This window comes from Aedes albopictus, chromosome 3, assembly GCF_035046485.1.
Source record: "Aedes albopictus strain Foshan chromosome 3, AalbF5, whole genome shotgun sequence".
Taxonomy (NCBI): Eukaryota; Metazoa; Arthropoda; class Insecta; order Diptera; family Culicidae; genus Aedes; species Aedes albopictus.
The window spans coordinates 190,826,206-190,849,742 of NC_085138.1; the positions used below are offsets into that span (position 1 = coordinate 190,826,206).

A 23,537-nucleotide genomic window follows, 5' to 3' on the forward strand; every position below is an offset into this window, starting at 1 on the left:
TTTATTCTATGTTTTTTTAGTAAATTTATCTATTTTTCATATGCATCCCATTACTTTTTCAATTTAATGCCGGTTGTTTTGTTACTTCCTTTCAAAACATATTCATATTGAAGTCATTTAGAGGGAATTTAAATGAACTATAATTAGTATCTCGAATTTTGAAACGATGATGTAGTTTTGGATAAATTGGTGGTATATTAGAAAAAAATCCAATCGTTATAATTTTATTTCGTGTAAAGAATTTTAAGTTTAGTCAAAAGTTTTTAATAGCTCATTATATAAGTCTTAAATGATCAAAATTTCATTGAATTCGGTTCATTGAATCCGGAGATATAACAGCTCAAATTTGGCTATCGGATTATTATACCTTTTTCTAGAACCTTTTTAACTTCGTGTAAAATGGCTCGATCTTTTCCAAATTTTGACCACTGATACACAACTAGTTCATGAACTAACAGTAAAAATTTGAGAATATTTGATGCCGTTTTCGAAAAGTTACAGCGAGTTGAACATTTTTTGAAAAGTGAAAATTTTACCTATCCCAGTTATTTTGAGTATCCCCTTGTAGGTGTGGAACCCGTTGTCCAAATTCATCCTGGAATTCAACAAAAATTTAATCCTAAAGATCCTGGTTCTTTTCGAAGCTTGCCAGGAATTCTTTCAGGATTTTCATCGACGATTTCTACTGGGATTCCTGTATCCTATTTTGTCTGAGATACCCCCTAGAGGAAATCTCTTGGGTTTCTTCTAGGTAATCTTTGGGGATTGGTTCAGAAGTTCTTTTGGGACTGCTTAAGGGGTTTCTTCTGGAGTTCCTTCAATAATGTTTCTGGGATTACAAGTCGTAGGATTTTCTTTGGTTATCTAGCTCTTAAAATACGTCAAGAAGTATTTTGTCTGAGGACTCTGATTCCTTTGTGTAATCTTATGAGATTCTTCCAATTTGCAATTTCTAATAATTCCTCTAGAAGAACCTTTGAGTTTCCCTAATCGGTACCATGTGAAATTCCTTCGAGAATTTTTCTGGGATTCCTCCAGGTAACCTTGTATGATTCTGCTTGGTTATCTCTTGCAATGCGTTGACAACATTGTTTAAGGACTTTTCAAGCAGTTCCTCTTAAAATTCATCCAGTTCCCTCGAAAATTGCATAGTTTTTCCTGAGATTGCTCCTGGAATTTACAAATTCTTTCAGTAGCTTCTTCTGATATATCTTTAGAAAATTTCGTACGAAGTCAGTTGGTTTTCACGGTAATCTTGTGGATGCTATCGACTGGTAATTTTTTGCTTGGGGGTTTTCCGGCCTTGCAGTCTTCGGTGCAGTCAAAACGACATATATTTTCAATGCCCGACGTTGGTTTAATCTTGGGATTGAGACTTGATGAGACATTTTCGTTTGGATACTCAAAAAAGTTCCTTACCTCTGAGATTTCTACAGAAGCTCCTTCCGGGGAAAAGGCTCTGATATCCCCCTATAAATTTCTACGGGGACTCAGAAGATGCACTAAGAATCGCCATTCCTTAAGGAGTCCCATCCAGGTTTCATTTAAGGAATCCTCTTGAAATTCATCCAGCATGAGGTTCACTTGTTCCCTCTGAAAGTTATCCAGGTATTACTTCGAGTTTCTGTGAAAGTTCTTACGGAAATTCTGCCTGGATTTTTTTTCTGAAATTCCTTCAAAAAATCATACTGAGCTTTCTGCACGAGGATTTTCTCCAGCAATTTTTTCTAAAATTCCTTCAGACACGTGGTTGAAATTTCTTCTGGATTTCCTATTGAGTTTCTTCCAAGAGTTTCATCTGGGAATCTTCAAGAAATTTCTACTGAAAACCCTTAATGAGTTCCTTCTGAAAGTCATCATGAAATTCTTTATAGGAATTTTAAGAAATTCTATTTGAGGAACTCATAGGAGTTCATTTTAGGAATACTCTAAGAGATCTTTTTCGATTCCTCCAGAAGTTTATTATGGGAATCTTCCAGGAGGTTATTTGTTTAGGAATCCTACAGAACTTCTTTCTTGAAATACTCCGTGAGTTGGCGCCGTCCACAAATAACGTATTGCTCTAAGGGGGAGGGGGGAAGTATGGCCGAGCGTTACTGACCTTACAAAAATTTCGGGTTTTCATACAAAAAAAAAGCGTTACGGAAGGAAAGGGGGGGTCGAAAAATGTTGGTTTAGCGTTAGGCAATAAATGGATGCTGCCCTAGGAATGCTCCGAAAATTCCTTCTGAAAATCAGCCAGGAGTTCTTAATGAAAAATTACCATAAATCCATAAATTGCTTTTAAAAATCTCCCAGGAGCTCTTTAGAGGGATCCCTTCAGAAGTTCCTTCCCTGAATACTGCAGAATTCGATTTTTTGGGATCGCAGCAGGATATCGTTGATGGAATTTTCCATGAGTTATTTTTTTTTTTTTGGAATCCTCTAAAAATTCTCCCTAAAAACCCTAAAGGGGCTCCTTTTTGGAATCTTTCAACTGTTTCTTCTGGAAATCCTTTTGGGTATTCTCAAGGAAACCCTAGAGAAATCCCTAGTTCGAATTCATGACGCTAGGATAAACTCCTGGCATAATTCACGAATGGAATTCATGCACTAATCCTTACCTGTGAAGCTACCCTTGACAAAAAAGCTTGTTAAGATATTTCTGCAATCCATAACGACCAGTTTCCGTATTAAAGAAACAGGTAAAAGAATAATCAATTTCAAAGGGAGTAATAATGCCAGAATATGGTATGATGTAGGTGAGAGCATGTTGTTTTTTTCTGTTTACACTACTAGTTCCAAAAGCTCTTTTTCATTTGGCATAAGACCATTTCCCATAGAGCCATTTGGCATAATTCCGTTTGGCATAATTAGACTCCTCCCATCCCAATCGGCTATGTGGATTTGTATATGTAATGTTAAACGGCCTTGTGCCAAATAATGTGATCATTTATTTGAGTCTTCTAAAAATTGTGCGAAAATTTTCGTTCAAAAATAAATTAATTATAAGATTAATAAATAGGTTTTAGAAGTCATACACAAAAATCGCCAAAACACGATATTCAAGTTTTTTGTTGTTCCCTGTTGGGAAAATTAAGCCACTGCGTCCAATAAGCTGAACTTTTGTGGCATATTCAAGTTACAGAGTTGAGCTAAAATAAAGAAGAAGATTGATTATAGTCATAGGGCAAAGCTGATCAGTAGCAACTAAAACGCTCCGTCAGTTTAAAACAATGAGAACCCCTTCCCAAGACAGTCAGCGATAGAGAGAAACTGCAGGACAGGGGGCAATGCGTGCGTAAGACGCACCGAGAGTAGCCGAGTGGCGGTGCTCAATGAACATATTTTGGAGGCATAATTTCCCTACAATCATAAATTATACATCCGAACGGGGGGTCGAAACCAGGGCAGGGGTCAGGCAATAGGTGCCTAATAGTGATGAATTAGACGACGACGGATGATCGCTTTAAGAATTACAATCCCCCCAGGTTGTGATGGCGGCGCAGTTGAAACGATTAACAAACGCGGTGCTCTAATGATGTGTGTTTTCTTTTTCGTTCGTTGGTTGTTTGGGCTACGCTTCTGAGGCGGGATGTCATCGATGATGGGCTGTTTCCCAGACTGATGGTTCAGTTTTTTTTTTCTTTTTGACGTAGATTTCAATGGGTCTTCTTCGTTTGGTCGTTGTTCAGTTTAGGATTTTCAATCAAGCGCCAGAGATTGAGTTTGTGTAGTTCTGATCCTGATTTCGGGTTTTTGACTTTAAAAGTTGTTTTTCTTCACTGATGTTGGTCTGAATGAAACATGTATCTATTACAATTGTTGACAGAATGCACTTCTGATTGCATTCTCTTTATTAGGTAACAATTTTTCCCAGTGTGTTCTGCTGTCGTCTGAGTTTTAATTATAACACTTCATATATCACCCGAATTGAATATTACAAATATATGAAATATTATTAATTAAAGGTAATTCGATAACGAAGTTCTAAAAAAGTTACGTTTGTCTTGAATGGTTTGTTTCCTCTACCGACGAATGTAGTGCTATTGTTGCTTCGTCCCTTTCACTCTGTCTCTCTCTATCTCATCTTTTATCAGTTTGTCAGCAATTGCTAAAAGGCACACAGCGTTTTACAGTTTTATATTGTTCGATAGCAATCGCCGATTTTTCTGCTCTCAAGCCCTATAATTCCGGTCCGGGTGATGCTCTCCACACACCACAAGTCACGCGTTCATTTTCTGGATTTTGCTTCTGATCGGTTTATTTTTGGAGTGCTTTTTCGGTTCAGTGTGGTAATCGCTTGGCGAAACCTTCCGAGGTATGTCTTGGTTTGTTGCTTTTACCTCGGGCAAGTGCGGAGGATTTTGACTTTGCTTTATAGTTTTCTCGTGCTGCGAGTGTTAGTTTCTACGAATAACGGCGGAAGCAATAGAATATTTGTAACAAAACTTGGTTTCCATTTGTTTTGATAAAGGTTTACGCTCAAGATTTTGACTAGCAAATGGTACTATAGACTAGAAATGTCAATATGAAATAAAAATACTGGTTCCTGCTCACGGTTATGTACATCTATACTACATAGGAGTGTGTTGTTCTGCTGTTCGGGGTGAACTGGTAACTCTTTTGGTTTTGTTTGTGTTCTTTATGACTAATGCTATTCTACTTCTACAATAATGGCATAGAATACCTGCTGACTTTTTTTTTCTTTTAGTTAATCACGACTAGTTTGTTTCTTTAGTTTTACGTATTGTTAAATCAATTCAACGTTTATTAGTTTCTTTCGGGTTGAGGTATTTCATGGCATGTTGTTTGTCAATGTATTATCTTAAACGCTTGCATCTGTGTGTTCTCTATAAAATTGTACTTTAGGTTTTGATTTCACCGCTATTGGTAACCAAAGGACATGGGAATGTTAACAATAATACCCAAATTTGACTAGATTCGTAGGTTAATTTCTACTCCATGTTCTAAAAGATTAGTTGGTTGACTTGTACTTCGATTACCCTGAGTTATGGTTTGGTTCCATCGATTGAGTGTTATTCACACCATGATGCATATTTACGATTGTGCCCCTTTGAGCAAAACTAATCAATATTTAGTGAAAGCAACCCGTTGAATTTTGGTAACTTAATTCATGCTCGACCGGTTTCAAGTCTTTCCTGCTCAGACTTACATGCAAGCTTAACACAAACTGTGATTAGCTCTCCAGTGCCAGTGGTAAATATCCTTAAAAAATCTATCATACCCGAAGAGATACTTTCTTTCTGCTAGTTTTACTCATAATAGGAACTTTGTTAGAACATCACCAAGGATTTCTCCTTCCTTCGATCCTTCGCATGCTTAGTATTATATGTCAGCTAGTACCATAACTCCCTAATAGCATATATACTGTTCAACATCGATTTACCTCAATTCGCTATATCAAGCAATACTTCGGCTTTTATTCAGCACAGCTTGGAAGTTAAATCCGAGACATTTTTGCAGTTGAAAATGTACTATTTCATAGATGTCAAAGGAATGATTTGTGTGGAATTACTGTTTCTATGAGCTTAAAACAAACTTCACATAATGTGTGGATCTAATCTCGGTCCGTGAAACTTTCCACATTTTTCTTCCACAAGCAAATTTGCAATTAAATTGTAACCGATGGATTTGCCTGCTATCACCGGCTTTGCGGTGAATCCTTTTCCTTCGTCGAACCTTCCCTTCTGAATAGACACCTCTACACAACGATACATCTACTAGCAATTAAATATTTATACATTTTGATTTTGTTCTCCTTACTGCTATTTTCACCTTTTCTTCTAAGTAGGATTAATGTTTTCTTTTCTTTCTTCCTCTCCGGTTACCCTAGAGATGAATGTGTACGTATTTGCGGATTTCATTCTTCTTATTCAAAAAAAACACCTCTCTGCGACATTATTTTAGAACCGAGCTACTGCTGCAGATGCTGCTCGGTTCCGCTCCCATCTGGAAGCGACCGGCGGGCGGCGCACGAACAAAAGCAATTTACGCTGCCATTATTCGGGAACCCTTCCCCTAGGCAGGGCTAAGCGTGAACGATATTGTCATCGGAGAAAGGATACGCTCCTTAACAGGTAGGAAAACAACAGCTGGTACAAACCTGTTTGCGGCGGCGAACGTTGCTCCTCCTTGTTCGTCGGTGCCGTCCTTGGAGGAAGCAGCTGACGAAGATTCTTCGATCAGGAACGACTGCATCAGAAGTGGTCCGGCCTGTTGGGGTAAAGCATAAACGGCCGGTCGCTGGGTTAGATTGGCCATTTCCGAGAGGATGGAGTTTTGTTCGGATCTTGGCGATGTAGACTTTGGCGACTCACGAGCACGTGGTGATTCACGTGCAGGAGACTGCTGCGATGGTGTATCCTGCTGTAAAGCTGTTGATGTTGAGATGGTCATAGCTTCCTGCGACATCGAAGGAACAGGAGTCGAAGCTGGAGTCAGTGATGGAGTCTCCGAAGATGGAACTGAAGTAGGTAACGTGAAAGGCTCTTTGTTCTTAGCCAAGGAAACTGCTGACTCCGATTTGATGACTGGCAAATGCAACGGAGGAAACTGGAGCTGATGTTTCTCTTCTTCCTGTAGTAACTGCTGCTGGACAATACTCAAACTAGTATGAGTTCTTTCGTGGATGAACAGCAACGGAAGAAGTGGAGTGGCAAACGGACAGTACGAGCATTGGTAACCCTTTGGTCCAAGATTTGAGTTGGATGGATCTGCCCCGAACAAACCAGAAAAGGGATTCTTCATTAGGAATTTAGCATCGGGAGAGTTGAATCCAAATGCCATTTTCGGGTTGAACTTCGGCTCGGAAGTGTTCACACTCAAACCACCGTTGGGAATCTTCAGTGAAGGACTGCTGGATTTACTGCCACTGCCCAGCTTGTGTTCGATTTCACGTAACTTATCAACGCCCATTTTCCCATGATCACTCAGGAGATGTGCTCTCAACCATTTTGCGCTTCGGAATCTACGACTACACAAAGGACAAACCTCCGTAAAGTGTGAATAGTACCGGTTACTAACGTCTGTTATCTCTCCCGGCTTCAGTGCACTGTCTGCCGGGAATGGGGGCTCTGGATCTGGAGCTGGTTCCCCGTTATTCCTCGGCTGCGGCAGAGGAGCTCCCTCCTCCACAATTCCATGCGTGTTGTGTTTGTGTACACGCAAAAAGTACTTGCTGCACAGCTCTTTGTTACATATATTGCACACGACGCCACCGATTTGAGCGCCATTTTCAATCTCGATACCGTGCATCCGCTGCATGTGAGTTTTCATAAAGTACTTATTGCACAGCTCTTTGTTACATATTTCACAATAACTGCTCGTAGGTGTCATCGAAAACGTGGGCTTTCTTTCCCCATAGTTCGGTCCCGTTGGCATACCCATGCTGGAAGTAGCGGTGGGTCGATCCGGAGTTATGAATCCCTCCCTTTTCGGGCTGACATTCTGCGCCCCATGTACTTCCATCAAGTGCTGCTTCAACATGAACGCATTGGAAAACTCCTTATCGCACTGCTTACACACTTCAAAGTCATTCGGTGATGGTGGCATAGAGGTGCCAGCCGCCGGGGACTTAAGCCCATTATTATTCTCGTTCATATTATTATGCTCCTGAATCATATGGGTATGCAATAAATATTGATTTTCCACCTCCTTACCGCAAATACCACACGACATTTTCCGTTGGTTGTTCAAATCACTCAGCTGCATGATCATCGACTGCAGCTTCTGCAGATCTACACTAATCGGTTCCCCATCTTGATCGACTGGCTCCTCTTTATCATCCAGATCCTCTCCTTGAGCTTCCTCCCCGTCTTTCCCATCGTCGTTCTTCAACAATTCCTCCTTCAAAGCTGTTGACTTCATCAACCCATCATCCTCTTCCCTCTCGTTCATCTTTTTCAACGGCGGCGGAAGTCCAGGGTTCTCCGCACCGCCAACAATCAAATTTAGCGGGCTCGTCTGCACAAAGTTCCACGGGCTACGCTCCTCTTTAGTCTCGTCTGGTGGCAAAAATATACCATGTCTCTTTAGCTTGTGAGTGCGTAGGAAATACTTATTGCAGTACTCCTTGCAGCATATCTCGCAAAATGCTTCCGGGTTGATAACGCCCAAACGCTTCAGCTTGTCAACGGAGAAGTTGGCTTCGCGAGCGGCCTGAATCGACAGAGGCGACAACTTACGTGGCTGTGGTGTAAAGGAAGCATCCTCCTGTTCGATGGAATAATCCTCACGGAATCCTTCCGGAAAACGAAACTGTATCGAGCTCAAGTTCAACCGATCCGCACTGGAGGTCGGTGACGGCGGTTTGGACCCCATGTCTGATCCGTGATGTTGCTGGTGTTGTTGTGACTGCTGCTGCTGCTGCTGGTTGCCACCAGAAGGCTCGTGAGCTTTGCTGCGGTGCTTGCGCATTGCACTGAGACTGCTGAACTTCTTGAAGCAAATATCACAAAATACTGTCGGTTGAATGGAATTCATTGGCAGCTTGGGAGAAACGGTTGGTCGCATCTGAGATTGTTGCGAAGCCGGGCCTTCCGAGTTGATAGGCTGATTGAGCATCGCCTTATCCTGTTGTTCCTGAAGAGCTTGCTGCTGTTGTTGTTGCTGCTGTTGCTGCTGCTGCAGTTGGAACACCTGAGAGAGCTGATGAAGAGGATTGAAAGGGCCAACATTGGGTAAAGATTCAGTGTTTCCACTTTGCGGTTCGTAGATTCCGTGCTTGTTGGCCTTGTGCGTTTTGAGGAAGTACTTGTTGCAGAATTCTTTATTGCACAACCCACAAAAGGCTTCCGGGTTGAAGATTCTCAGTGGTGGTACGTTGGGGCGATTGGAGTCGTTGGTTGAGCCGAAAGATGATGCCGATGGCATTCCCAGCAGCGGGAGCTGAGGCATGTAGCCCGATGCGGAAAGCGCCGCAGCAGCCTCCGGTGAGAACGGAAACGGTAATCCGGGCAGGGAGAGCCAATCCTCCGGTTTGGAAACGTTTGCGGTTGATGTAGAGCGAATTTCCCCATCCCAGTCTGGATCTTGGAGTAACTCTGGCTTCAAGTTGAATTCTGAAACATCTCGAGCTTGATCTCCATTCTGGACATTGTCTGTGGTTTTGTTTTCATTTTCATCGGATTTATCCTCATGTTTGTTGTCATTCTTCTCAGTTTCGTGAGTGTTATTTGTTGGTTCTTTGTCATAATCAAGTGCCTTAGGCTCATTTTCATTTTGATCTTTAGAATGTTCTTCCGATGTTTTCACGTTGACAATTTGGCAATCTTCCTTAATAACATCTGATTCCTTGGCAATAGTTGGTAAATCGAACAAGCTCTCTCGACTTTTGAGAGATATGATAGGGTTCGAACCGTTCTGTAGCAGTCCTTCGTTGGCAGATTCTTCCGCTTGTTCCTCCAGCTGCCGCCTTAGAAGATGCTGCTTTTGTAATTGACTCAAATTAGACAGAAATATCTTCTGAAAGTTGCTTTGCTGTTCAGCAAACGCATTCGCAAGCGATTCTATTGCACTTGCTTCCACTTCTTCTCCATCATCCACTTCCTCCGCGTCACCCCCTCCAGTAGTCACATTCTCTTCCGTACCGTTTGCCGAAATACGGCTCGGCATGGGCTGTTTGCGTCGCTTCTTGGACAGATCCGGGGCGCTGTCCGAGCTGAGCTGTGTGGCAGTATTGATAGTCTGTGGCGAGTTCAGAAAGGCCGACGACAGTGATCGTTTCGTTGCTTTCAGTGTGGAGTTGTTGGAACTGTTCGTTTGCGATGAGTTGGAAGTGTCACTCATGGCGGCTTCTTCGCCGCTGAAATCCGGCGGGGGCGTTGCATAAACCGAGGCGGCCATTTTTGTTGTGTTCTGTAAATGAAAGAGAAAAACGAAAACGTTATGGAAACATCATCTTGCGAAACAGTTATTTGAATCTAAAATATACTTCTAGTCATGTATTTAATAAATGTCTTTTAATATTTAACACGAATTTATATTGTTATGCCAAACGCATATTAAAATGGATGCGCGGGTTGTAGATTCTCGACAACAAAAAGTACATTCTTCTGCATTACACGAGATCCGAAACGATCTACGACATGCTTTCCACATACAAAGGACGTACCAGGTAGTCATTGCAAACAAGTTTCCCAAAATGGAGGGAAACGTGCCTCTAGAGCCGACCTACTGATAGTGCATTGCTGACCCTGACCCTGACCCAGCCAACTGTAATACCATTCCGGGAAGCATTCGTTACTCGGCCACAAATGGCTGTGGGTTGAAAGTTAAATAGTGGGCCTCCAGTTAGCCTAGAGGATAAGGCTATGGATCGCCAATCCGGAGACGACGGGTTCGATTCCTGTTCCGGTCGGGAATTTCTTTCGATTCCCTGGACGTAGTGTAGTTGCCTCACAATAAACCACATTCATGCAATGGCAGGCAAAGAAAACCTTTCAATTAATAACTGTGGAAGTGATCTAAGAACACTAGATTGAAGAGAGGCAGGCCAAGTTACAATGCGAACATCGAGCCATAAAGAAGAAGAAGAAGCAGAAGAAGAAGAAGAATGGTTAAAAGTTAGTTTGTGGAAAAGGGTTATAAAATACATAGAATAAAATCGTCATGTACTGCGGTTTACAAGAAAAAAGTGAAACTGTAATTATCACAAATGTAAACACAGTTTGTATTGCTTCAGAATGAACTACTCAACCACCCATAAGCCAAATTCCAAATTGCCACGCTAAACCTGGATCATAAACATTTCCGGCGAAATAACACGTTGCCGCTATCGACCGGTAAGACCTGTCGAACTGCAAAGTGCTTAATTTAATTAAAAACGATGAATTAGGGCTCCGCCAGAAAATAACACGACTACGACGGTCGCAGGTCGAGTGTAAAAATATTTTATTTCGGACATTTTTTTTTTTTCTTTTCTTCAGGGCTTACATTTTATGGCCGCTCCTATTTCACTCCAACTTTGCTGTGACTGCCAATAAAATAAGTGGCTAAGGTAGGTGTCCGGTCCGGACTCCGCAGAAGTGGTGACAAAAAGGGGAAGCGGAAAGATAAACATTTTTCGATTTTTATTTCATTTTTTTTCGGCATAGATAAAACGCATACATCCAAACATACATTTCGTCAGAAACCGCTGAATACTGGCTCTTAAGTTGGTGCTGACTCGTTCGCCATCATACACCCATACACTCGACACCGCATTATCATTTCAGGACGATTAGTCAATTGCCATACGCGTTCGAACGGTTATGGTGTTTTCCGGGCAATGCGAGGTGACATGTTTCACTGAACATGGCTGCCCGGCTTTTATTTAATTATTGTCATAAATATTTGAAACACCCCGCCGCCGATGCGATGGATGGCATTTGGCTCCCAATCAACCAACGCGCGGTTGGTGGTGAACACCTCTAACCCCAACTGTCGACCGAACGCCCACCCAACCAACGCCCGTCGATAATTATCGGATGTTTGAACTTTGAGGCCCCCGGCGAAGACACAAACGAGCACCCCTTTCGTTTCACATTTTCGACGCGAACTCAACATTAAATTGAACGCGCAATCACACATGCGACCCGTGACGTAGATTGTAATTATCGTTGTTGTGTTATAGGCTCCATTATGGGAATGGATGCGGCTTTATCACGAATTTTTGGAAACATAGTGGTTCAAAAGAAAGCTCTATAATCGGAATAAATTAGATGGATTTGGATGGCATAACTCCGTTATGCCAAATAGAAATATAGTAAACTTCATTATCGAATCTTTATGGGGTAAAGCCGGGTGCAACAGCCAAATAATCCTGGCCAAATAAGATCTGGTTAACTGTGGGCTGCAAAAGCGTCGAACATAGCTCTGGTCCTCACAAGTTCCTTCCTCATGCTTTCACGGGTCAAACGATGACAAAGACCGCCAACTAAGAGTTGTGTGCAGATAGCTTAGTAGTTCACCAAGGAGGTGCGGCTTAAACAGCGTCTGTTCTTGCATCCAGCGGATGACTAAGAAATGCTGCATCACGCCCAGCATGATCCAAGGTGGGTCTACCAGCGTGGTCGTCCCAGTGTTGGATGGGACGCTAAACAGAACTGGCACGATGGCCTTCCGGCGAGACAGGAGTATTGGCACAGGCCCAATAAGCCAGCCGTAAAAATCCTCATTGCAAATAACATAGCAGAAAATACGACTCGATAAAATCGGCACAGACCCAAGCGACGAAAAAGGACTACGATTGTAAACTTGGAACATGAATTGCATGTCACTTTGATTCACAGGATGTGACAGGATTATCTACGACGAATTACAACCCCGCAACATCGACATCGTGGCGTTGCAAAAACTTTGTTGCGACAACGTGTGATCGAGTAGCAGCCGATCAAAGCAAGGATGTGCATGTTGATAGTCAAGGGCCGTATCTTCAACTACAGCATCAACGTGCACTGCCCACACGAAGGGGAACCTGATGACAAGAAATAAGCGTTCTAGGCGCATTTAGAGCAAACGTCGAGGTCGAACATCGCAGCTCAACATCGAGCAGCTGCGTAACGTAGAAGAGGCTCAAGACTACGTGCAGCAGTTAGCAGTGGCCCTACCAATGGAAGAACAGCTTGGCGCAGCTACACTTGAAGGGATATCCGATCCGCCATAGGTAGTATCTTGACTGCAGCACTAGGCTCCGAATCACAAAAACGACTGGTACGATGGTGAGCAGTTGAAAAACGAGAAAAATGCAGCATGGGCGAGAATGTTACCGTACGAGAGCGAATGAGGCACGTTATAGACAAGCGCGTAACAGGCAGGACCTAGGGAGGAAGAAGCGCCAGCATAGAGAACGAGATCGCGAAATGATGGAAGAGCTGTACCGCGCTAAGGACACACGAAAATTATACGAGAAGCTGAACCGCTCGCGCAGAGTCTTTGTGCCACATGTGCCGAGACAATCACGGAAATCTTCTCACGAGCGTGCGTGAGGTGGCGACAGCATCACGATGAGCACTTCAATGGCGGCGTTACAAGCACCGAAGGTTGCGTGGTCACAGATCTAGGAGTACGTGCGCAAGACGAAAGACTTCCGGCCCCTAACCTCCTAGAGATTGAAAAGTAGGTTAGCCGGTTGAAACACAATAAAGCCGCTGGAGCAGATCAACTACCAAGCGAGTTACTAAAATACGATGGAGTAGCACTGGAGAGAGTACTACACTGCGGGTCATTACCAAGATTTGGGAGGAGGAAGTATTACCGAAGGAGTTGATGAAAGGTATCATGTGACCCATCTACAAAAAGGGCGACAAGTTGGAACTATCGCGCGATCACACTACACTGAGCGTTGCCTACAATATACTCTCTCAAATTATATGCAACCGTCTGTGACCGATTGCAAGAGAGTTCGTGGGGCAATATCAGGCTGGATTCATGGGTGAACGCGCTACAACGGACCAGATGTTCGCCATCCGCCAGGTGCTGCAGAAATGCCGCGATTACAACATGCCCACACATAACTTGTTCATCGATTTCAAATCAGCGTTTGATACAATCGATCGAGAACAGCTATGGCAGTTTATGCACGAATACGGATTCCCGAATAAACTGATACGCGACGATGGATCGAGTGATGTACGTAGTTCGAGTATCAGGGACACTCTCGAGTCCCTTCGAATCTCGCAGAGGGTTACGGTAAGGTGATGGTCTTTCGTGCTTGCTGTTCAACATTGCGTTAGAGGGTGTAATAAGGAGAGCGGGTTAAACACGAGTGGGACGATTTTCACGAAGTCCGTTCTGCTACTTCGTTTCGCTGATGATATTAATATTATAGCTCGTAAATTTGAGACGATGGTGGAAACGTACATCCGACTGAAAAGTGAAGCCAGACGAATCAGATTAGTCGTTAATGCGTCGAAGACAAAGTACATGATGGCAAAAGGCTCCAGGGAGGAATCACAGTAGGCGCTGTCCCGAATTTCTATCGACGATGCCGATTGAAGAATTCGTGTACTGGGCTCACTGGTGACCGCCGACAACGACAACAGCAGAGAAATTCAGAGACGCATTGTGGCAGGAAATCGAGCTTACTTTGGACTCCGCAGAACTCTACTATCGAACAAGGTTCGCCGTCATACCGGATTAGACCGATAGTCCTCTATGGACACGATGCATGGACCCTACGTGCAGAGGACCAACGCGCCCTTGAAGTTTTCGAACGGATGGTGTTGCGTGCCATCTATAGCGTAGTGCAGATGGAAGACGGGACTTGGAGAAGCGAATGAACCACGAGCTGCATCAGCTGCTGAGAGAACCAGCCTTCGTCCACACCGAGAAAATCGGGAGGCTTGCGTGGATGGGTCACGTCATCAGGATGTCGGAGAGCTACCCAACTAAAATGGTTCTCGAGAGTCATCCGACCGATACAAGATGACGTGGTGCGCAGCGAGCTAGATGGGTCGAACAAGTAGAGGACGATCTGCGGACCCTCCGAAGAGTGTGGAACTGGAAACACACAGCCATGGACCGAATAGAATGGATACGGCTATAATGTACAGTAGAGGCCACCCAGGCCTTAGCCTGATCGGTAAGGTAAGGTAAATATAGACTGTTTCAGAAATTATAAATACACTTTGTTTATTAAATTAAATGAACTGTTCTAATGATTTTTACCAACTTCTTTCAGAGTATACAATATTGTACTCCATATTTTGATAGTTCCTTTCAATTGTCTTGATATTTAAAAGAACAGTCGAGTTCTCTAACAAAAAGCTTCATTTTCTAAATTTGCATTTGCACAAAGTTTTTTTTAATGATTTCAACATTATTGATCACTAAATACCAAAAATTATCTAGATTTTTATCACATTCGCTTTCTCAACAAATTGTCTAAGGAATGCCTCGATCAAAATTTGGGAAAAATCGATAAAGCCATTTCCACAACATTTTTTTTGGAGATCAAGTTTCTTATTTTTAAGGTTTCTACGGAACATAAGAACTACCACACAGTTTCTTAGCTTTCCTGAACGCATTGTATCTAAATAAACTTATTTTTTCAGCTCATTCGATCCTTCAGATGCCAAAGCGTGTCATACCATAAAAACGAATGCAGTAAGCAGTAATTAAGACATTCGTTTGCCGACCCGTCTACGTCCTCCTGTAAATTAACCGTCGTTTCTCTGTTTATCTTAATGTGAACTAGGGTAACCAATATATTTGGACCCCCATATATTTTGGACCCCCTGTGTCCTTTGATCACAACTTACACAGGTTTAATGATGAGATGACGGAAATTTTTATAATCATTCGCTAAATAAGATCGCTCTGCACGGGCAGCAATCATTTTCTCACTGGAAATACCCTTATTTGCCTTGAAATTATTTTTTGCCAATCTCGTCATCCAAGCGAGTGTCGCATCATGTTTACAAAAAGAGATTGCGGTGCTGAGGAAACTTGCAGTTGTAAACAAAAACGTTTATCATTCTAGCGCATTAAATTCGCAAAGTTCGTCTAATCAGCCTTTGTCAATCAAGTAATTAGGATGTGATCCAGCATATTCAAGCGGCAAATTCTTCCAAAATAGTTTCAAACGAGTTTAAACACCGGGTGTCCAAAATATATACTGAAGAGGGTCCAAAATATATTGGGGTGTCCAAAACAGTGAAAACTGATGATTCAAAAATCAGTTAATATCATCAAATTTTAAGCCAGAAATGACCTTGTGGGTATTTTTAACGGACAGTAGAGACTTTCACGAACATACTAACATCATCATTATGTGTAAATACTCTCTGAATCTGTTTGATTTTGAATTAAATTCAAACCAATGTCCTCTAGGGGTCCAAAATTCAACCGTTACCCTACCTCTGCTTCTAGTCTGCTCGCGTCATTGTTGATTCTCTCCAGAATTCTAGTTCGAGAGAAGTCAAAACGATGTCCGTTGTCTAGCGCGTGTTGGGTGAGTCCCGTAGCTGATGCGTTCGTGCGCACTGAGTTCTTGTGTTGCGCTATGCGCTTGTCAAGTGTTTGAGATGTCTGTCCAATATATTCCTTGTAGTCCAAATGTAGTGTATTTTATACCTTGTGGAGCATGCGAACGTAAGGAATATATTGGACAGACATCTCAAACACTTGACAAGCGCATGGCGCAACACAAGAACTCAGTACGCACGAACGCATCAGCTACGGGACTCACCCAACACGCGCTAGACAACGGACATCGTTTCGACTTCTCTCGAACTAGAATTCTGGAGAGAATCAACAATGAAGCGAGCAGACTAGCAGCAGAGGTAGTTCACATTAAGATAAACAGAGAAACGACGGTTAATTTACAGCGTGACGTAGACGGGTTCTCAATCAAATACAATAACTTGATACACAAACTGAAAGACGACCAACGACGAACAAGACGACACCGAGACGGAACATGACATAGATAATTAGAATTAAGTGTGCCGCCCCAAAGAACGCAGGCGCGGCGGAAATTGTAAGTGTTTTCTAGAAATTTGAAAATTGTAAATTTTTGTGATTATGTGATTGTAATTAATGTGAAAAATTGTTTATTGTTCCTTTTATATGACAGTTCTGAGGATGACCGAAAAATAAATGTAGGTTGAAACGTAAAACCGAATTACGATTTTAATTTAATAACATCACCGGGAAACACCAATTAAAAGCGAACAAATGCAATTTTTATTGTGTTTGGGAATTAAATATTTTATCTGTGAGATTTTTTCTTTTCTATCATGCTACATTTTTTTACCACTTTGTGCAACTTCAAATTTTAATCATCTAGTTTACAGAGCCCTATTGTTTAATTTTTGCAAGAAACATCAACAAAGTTGGTAGGGTAACGGTTGCATTTTGGACCCCTAGAGGACATTGGTTTGAATTTAATTCGAATTCAAACAGATTCAGAGGGTATTTACACATAATGATGATGTTAGTATGCTCGTAAAAGCCTCCACTGTCCTCGTAAAAATACCCACAAGGTCGTTTCTGGCTGAAAATTCGATGAAAATAACTGATTTTTGAAGCATTAGTTTTCACTGTTTTGGACACCCCAATATGTTTTGGACACTCTTCAGTATATATTTTGGACACCCGGTGTTTAAACTCGTTTGAAACTATTTTGGAAGAATTTGCCGTTTGAATATGCTGGATCACATCCTAACTACTTGATTGACAAAGGCTGATTAGACGAACTTTGCGAATTTAATGCGCTAGAATGATAAACGTTTTTGTTTACATCTGCAATTTTCCTCAGCACCGCAATCTCTTTTTATAAACATGATGCGACACTCACACGGATGACGAGATTGGCAAATAGTTATTTATGCAACAAGTTGCAAAATGATGATTTTTTCAGCACGAGTCATACATTTATCCAACGAGGCTTGCCGAGTTGGATAAATATGACGAGTGCTGAAAAAATCGAGTTTTGCAACGAGTTGCATACAACATTTTTTGCAATTATAAAAGATATCATTGAATTGGATCATTTCCAGCTGTACAGCCATGTTGCAAGAGATACACGTGTGAGCATCAATGCCGCGCTGGACCACGTTTTTCAATCAGGTAGGCTGTGCCACAGTTGGTTGTCAGCAATTTTCGGGCAGCCGTTGGAAATAAGTGCCACAAGCCTTCGTGAAACAATTCGGATTTTCTGGGAGTAATTCAACGAGAAAAGTGTCTTCTGATGCTCAATGGACGCAGAAGTAGCAGAGGAGTCTTGTCCCGGTGTAATGTTCCCTTAAAAAAAACCGAGCATTTCACAGAAGCTTGACAAAAGTGTATACGAACAAAAGTGCCGAAAAGTGGTACTTTTCGGCACTCTTAAGTGTGCCGAAAAGTAGTACTTTTCGGCATACTTATTTGAGTATCGAAAAATAGGACATTTTAATGTTGTTCTCGCGAGTGAAAAGTTAGCTATTTTGCAACTTAATTGCAAAACAATAATTTCAAGGCAAATAAGGATATTTCCAGTGAGGAAATGATTGATGCCCTTGCAGAGCGATGTTATTTAGCGAATGATTCTAAAAATTTCCGTCATGTGTAAGTTGTGATAATAGGACACAGAGGGTCCAAAATATATGGGGGTCCAAATTATATTAGATACCCTATTATTTGCTTCGTTAGTATGTTTACTATAAGAGCTAGAAGAAACTTTTTTGGATATTGTGCTCAAATTGAAATGGCAGTTAATTGTTAGTGTAGTTATAATTTATGATACAGTCTATAAATATCACATTTCAGTAATCAAAGGACTTTTTAATGCAAAGAAGCAAACGTTATTGAACAATGAATGTGTAAGAATGCATTTTTGACCTATTCTTACCCCAAATGATGGTTTTAATTTTCTATGGAATAACTCTATTTGTGTACATTTTTTTCTACCTTTTTTTTCGTGAATTTTAACTTAGAAGCTAGGGTAATTGATCCGATCATGGAGGAGTTAAGCGCTGGGTTCATGTTTAAACCACAATTGTATCGCCCCAAGCAAACTTTTTACATGGATTGAATTGAAAATAATAAAATCCATCCTTAATCTACGGGAAAATAACGAAATATTGCCACTTTGATGTTGTTATGAGCATTTTATTCGTTTTTATCTGAAAGATCATTGTGTTCCTAATGTTGCGGTATGTGTTCCTAATGTTGCGGTATTTTGTTCCTATTGTTGCGGTATCCCATTGAAATCATATGGGATACCGCAACATTAGGAACACTACCGCAACAATAGGAACACAGCAGCAAACACATTTATGAAAATATTTTTTTAAAATAGGTTTTTGGGCAAATCTTAAGCAAACAAATGGTGCAATCTCATAATATAAGCACCATACATCTATTAAAAATACCTTTTGGTAACATTTCAGTCGAAAAAGTGCTCAATTGCCACTACCGCAACAATAGGTACTACCGCAACGATGGGAACAATTACCCTAGTTCTTCAAACGTATACGGAAACACACCCCCATCAACTATGAATTTGCACGACAGGAAATTTCACCATTGTCATTTCTATACAGAACATCAACAATTCGTCACACATGTCTCGTTTTGGCACATTTTGCCCATTCCTTTATCGCATGCGTTTCAAAACAACCGAAAACTAAGTTGTAAAATAAATGAGCGCCCACCACGATTGAATATTTTCACTATCAAAATGGGAAAAAGTTTTCCATTTCAAAAACATTCCCTGCTCCCTCCCTCACTCGGTGGAAATGTGCTTTCAATGTACGGTTCGTTAGGATTTTATTTGGTTGTTGTTTACTTGAATTTCTTTCGGATTGAAATGTGTTTGTCACACTGATTATGATTGGAAGACTGAAGAAGCGAGCCACTTTGCGAAGCTTTTCCTTTTAAATGACACTGACATCCTAAAACTTTCAGTCCGAAATAGCACAACATCAGCTGGGAATCACAGTTTTTATCCGTTTGAAATGTCACTACACCACTTGACTTACAGTAAAGTCTCGATCCATTGAAGTGCATCTAATTTATCTCCGTCACAAAAGAAAATCGATCTCAAAACAAAAAACGTTCAATTCCGATCCGGTCAACTCATCATCATTTGTTGCGCACTGATTGGGTAGAGGTCCCGATTGATACTGATAGAATTTTCAAAATCTAATCTATAAAAATCCAAACGCGCCGATCGGTTTTTTGATCCTCGCTCTCCTCACCCAGCAGCATTTTTCAAAAATCTCTTCCCCTCCCGTTTTTCGGAAATCTCTTTTTTCCAAAAATCCCATTGTACGCTCTACAAACCTTTCTGCTACTGCATTCGAATGGTTCGACTCCTAATAACTGCTGCACATTAGGGACGCGTGTCTCACTTTTCGTTCCCAAACATAATGAGTCCATTCCATTCCACACACTACTGACTGCCGGCTGACGACGATCGCACATGAGCGCGCGCGGGCACTTTACGATAGAAAAATCGAAAATTTTGGAACACAAAAAATCACCCCTACGAAAACCGTAGAAGCGAGGCGGAGGAAAAAAAACTTTTTGGACATTATGGTAATTTATTTTCTCCTCCCGATGAATGGGCCCTTGTGATGGCGAAAGGGCCAAATCGGAAAGACATCGCTCCGGCATCGTAGTCCGCCCGTCGTCGGTTTGATGTGAGGTGCAATTGCTTGTTGGGTAGTCCCTTTGTGCTGAAAACTATAACAATTGATGTAGAAAACTATTCGGCTATGTTGCTGTTGTCGGCGTTGTATTGATTTGAATGTTCCCCTATTCACCAGCAGTTTGTCGTTAATGGGAGTATGTAAATCGGAAGAAAGATGTATTTTGAAGAATTAGAGTTTTTGTGAATCTGAAAAAAATGTCTTTTGTCAACTATTTTTTCGAGACTGTTTTTTCAAGAATTCTCAAATCTCACGATTCGATAATGAACAGAAACCAATAGCGATCACTTCAGAGGGCTTGCAATTAGAAACTCGACATGTGGAACTGCAAGTCTCTTAATTTTGGAGAGTAAAATTCCTTACTCATAATGGATGGATGTACGATATTGAACCTTACTGCATTGAGCGTGATCGTGGCCACCTATGAAATCATCGACCTCTATTTGTTGCCCTGTTGAATATTGATTTCATTGTACTTTTTCCAACAGTGAGACCAGCTCACTACAAATGGAAACAGCGGTCAAGATTGTCCGTCAGGAGGCTCCCATGCTTATCCCTGCAGATTTTGGCTCGCAGCACGAAACCGTTGCGGGATGCATTGAGCTTCTGGTAGAACTTACGTGTATCTCGAAAACTGCACAGCAGTGCCATTTCCTCGCACTGCGCTTCTTCCAAATAGCGTTTCTACTTCCGAAAGAAGCAGGTCTGCGGCTTCCGTTTCTTTTTGTAACGTTCCAAGTTCTGCCGAGTGCCGTGCTGAAGCATTGCCGCCCGCGCTGCGTTCTTCTCCTCCAAAATCGCTCTGCACTCCTCATCGAGCAATTCGTTCAGTTGACTCCGTGTCACGTCAAAACATCGAAAGACAAGACGTCGAAAGACAAAATGTCGAATGCCAAATCGTCAACTACCAAAACGTCGAAAGGACAAAACGTCGAAACGTGTGCAAGTGTTCGCAGTTCAGCGTGGAGTGTTTTTTGATATTTTGTGTGAATTTAAAACGTGTTTTGTGATAAAAATGCATGTAATGATGAGTAGTTTTCCGTCAGTTAGTTATCAGACAAGAGTAGGATAGTCTACCTTATTGCACCACCATACCATGAAGTTCCACAACCCACCACCAGAGGGAAAGCATGATCCTGTTAGTAGCCTGAGAGGGGTGGCGATACGGTAGATACACCAAAACGGAACGATGACGAACTGATTAACGGGGACACACGAACATTGTCTAGTTATCTCGGGTCACCGCTCTCCATGATGCTTCCCACTAGTGTTGAAACCATCAATTGAAATGGTTGAGTAAAGAGTATACACGGAGCTGCCAAACTACCCAAAATTGAGTTCTTTTGACGCAATCCCATAGTTCGGCAAAATAAGCCAAATTTGAGTAAATCGATTAAACTCACACTAGGTAAATTGCCTTCACCTCCAGCAAAAACATCTACTTAAGAGTAGGTAAATTCAACCCAAGACCCCCCCTCATTCAACCCAAATTTAACCGTTATGTGTTCGACAAACTTTTTGCTTTTTTCTACACCGTGCTTTTTAAATGGGCGCTGGGTACCCGGGTACCCTGTCGGCCACATAAGGGTTAAGTAAACCTGCATTTACCCAAAATTGGCTTATTGGGCTCAAGGACCCCCGTTGGGTAGATGTATCTCTGTTTGTTTTTGACAGCATCGGTGAGGGAAAGAGGGAAAACAACCTAATTTTGGGTAACTAGTTTATTCGATATACTCAGCTTTGAGTAAAATCGACCCAAAAATTAGGTAGTTTGATTTCTCCGTGCAGGCAAATCTGATAAAAGCTAACGATCACTTTTTTCTGTGGTGGCAGGAATGAGAACCATATGAAAAACGTGACTCCACCAAAAAGTGCGATGGCGCAGCATAGGCAAAGTGCACTTTTTTCACTTTTACATATCAAATTCCGCATCGTAGAGAAACAAACGAGCACTTTTTGGAAAGAAAATTTACTTCTCTTTCAGATGCGCTTAGATCCGGTAGGTACTTATAAACAATTTATATGATAAATTTGAGGAGCTCTTGCTATGCCTCCGGCTAGCGATCTTCCGGATTTTTTGTTAGCTGGCCAATCCGGTGTCTGTTGGCGTGGGCATCAAGAATGATAATGATGGAAGCCATTACCAATGGAAAATAGCAAATACTAAGGCAAAATATTAGTTAATTTTGAAGAAGAAAAATTGAATTTTTGATGTAAACAAAAGATTTTCTTCTCATCTCGACTAGCGCCTCTACAATGGGGGGTCATTCGAATTCTTCTATTGTCTGGATACTTAGTATGTTTGTACAAGTAGCATATCCTGTGAATACCGGATGAATTGTGGAGAAGGACATCAGAACCCCGCGATTTGGGTAAAACTTCGGTTCTGATTCAGAATGATGAAGCCGTTGGAAAGTACTGGCAAGACCCGTCGTAAACCAAACCAGACGCCCTTGAATGAACAATGGGCAAAATAGTGGCCATCACCAATTACAAGTGAAAGAATGGGTTTCCTTTAACAGAATAAAAAACCCCACTAATCAACCGTTTTCTGGTTACAATAGAAACTATGGTTTTCAGTGTTTTCAGTTTGATTGTGTTTATTTTTTCAATATTATTATTATTTTTTCATTATTATTATTATTGTCAGTAAATGTTTAAATATGAAACTATTGTCTGTGCTCCGTTTATGAAGTTGAAAAACGAGAAGAATGCAGCATGGGCGAGAATGCTGCAACACCGTACGAGAGCGAATGAGGCACGTTACAAACAGGCGCGGAACAGGCAGAACTCAGTCTTCCGGATGAAGAAGCACCAGCAGGAAGAACGAGATCGCGAAGTAATTGAAAAGCTGTACCGCGTTAAGGACACACGAAAATTCTACGAGAAGCTGAACCGCTCGCGCAGAGGCTTCGTGCCACAAACCGACATGTGCCGAGATAATTACGGGAATATTCTCACGAGCGAGCGTGAGGTGGCCGCAGCATTACGATGAGCACCTCAATGGCGACGTTGCAAGTACCGAAGGTGGCGTGGTAACAGATCTAGGAGTATGTGCACAGGACGAAAGACTTCCGGCCCCTGACCTCCAAGAGATTGAGGATGAGCTTGTGTAACGTTTGGACATTTTTTTATCTTTTTAAGTAAAATAAAGTTTGAATTCAGTTCGATAAACTTGGATAAATATGTTTTTTTTTTCAATATTTAAGATTTCTAATTCAAAATTCGTTTCTTTAAATTATTACTATTTTAGTTAATTTGTAGCTTTTGACGTTTTTATTTTTTTAAGTAAAATCTCATTTAAATTAGATTCGTTGAATTTGTCTTTGAGTTTGAACCGTTTCCTATGATAGAGATTATCCGATTCATGTAAGGTTTGTGTCTAGGCTAAGCTAATGACGATTCATGTTACATATCTTA

At 41.5% G+C, this 23,537-nt stretch overlaps 1 protein-coding gene across 1 annotated transcript; it reads right to left on the minus strand.

The window, feature by feature from the left end:
• Nucleotides 1–2,458: 2,458 nt before the first annotated feature.
• Nucleotides 2,459–20,260, minus strand: LOC109429122 (uncharacterized). The gene is made up of 2 exons (XM_019704970.3): nt 19,446–20,260; nt 2,459–9,858 (listed from the first exon to the last, which is right to left on the minus strand). Exons 1-2 carry the CDS (start codon nt 19,461–19,463, stop codon nt 6,022–6,024), a joined length of 3,855 nt encoding a protein of 1,284 aa, XP_019560515.3. The 5' UTR covers nt 19,464–20,260; the 3' UTR covers nt 2,459–6,021.
• Between the last annotated feature and the right edge of the window lie 3,277 nt (nt 20,261–23,537).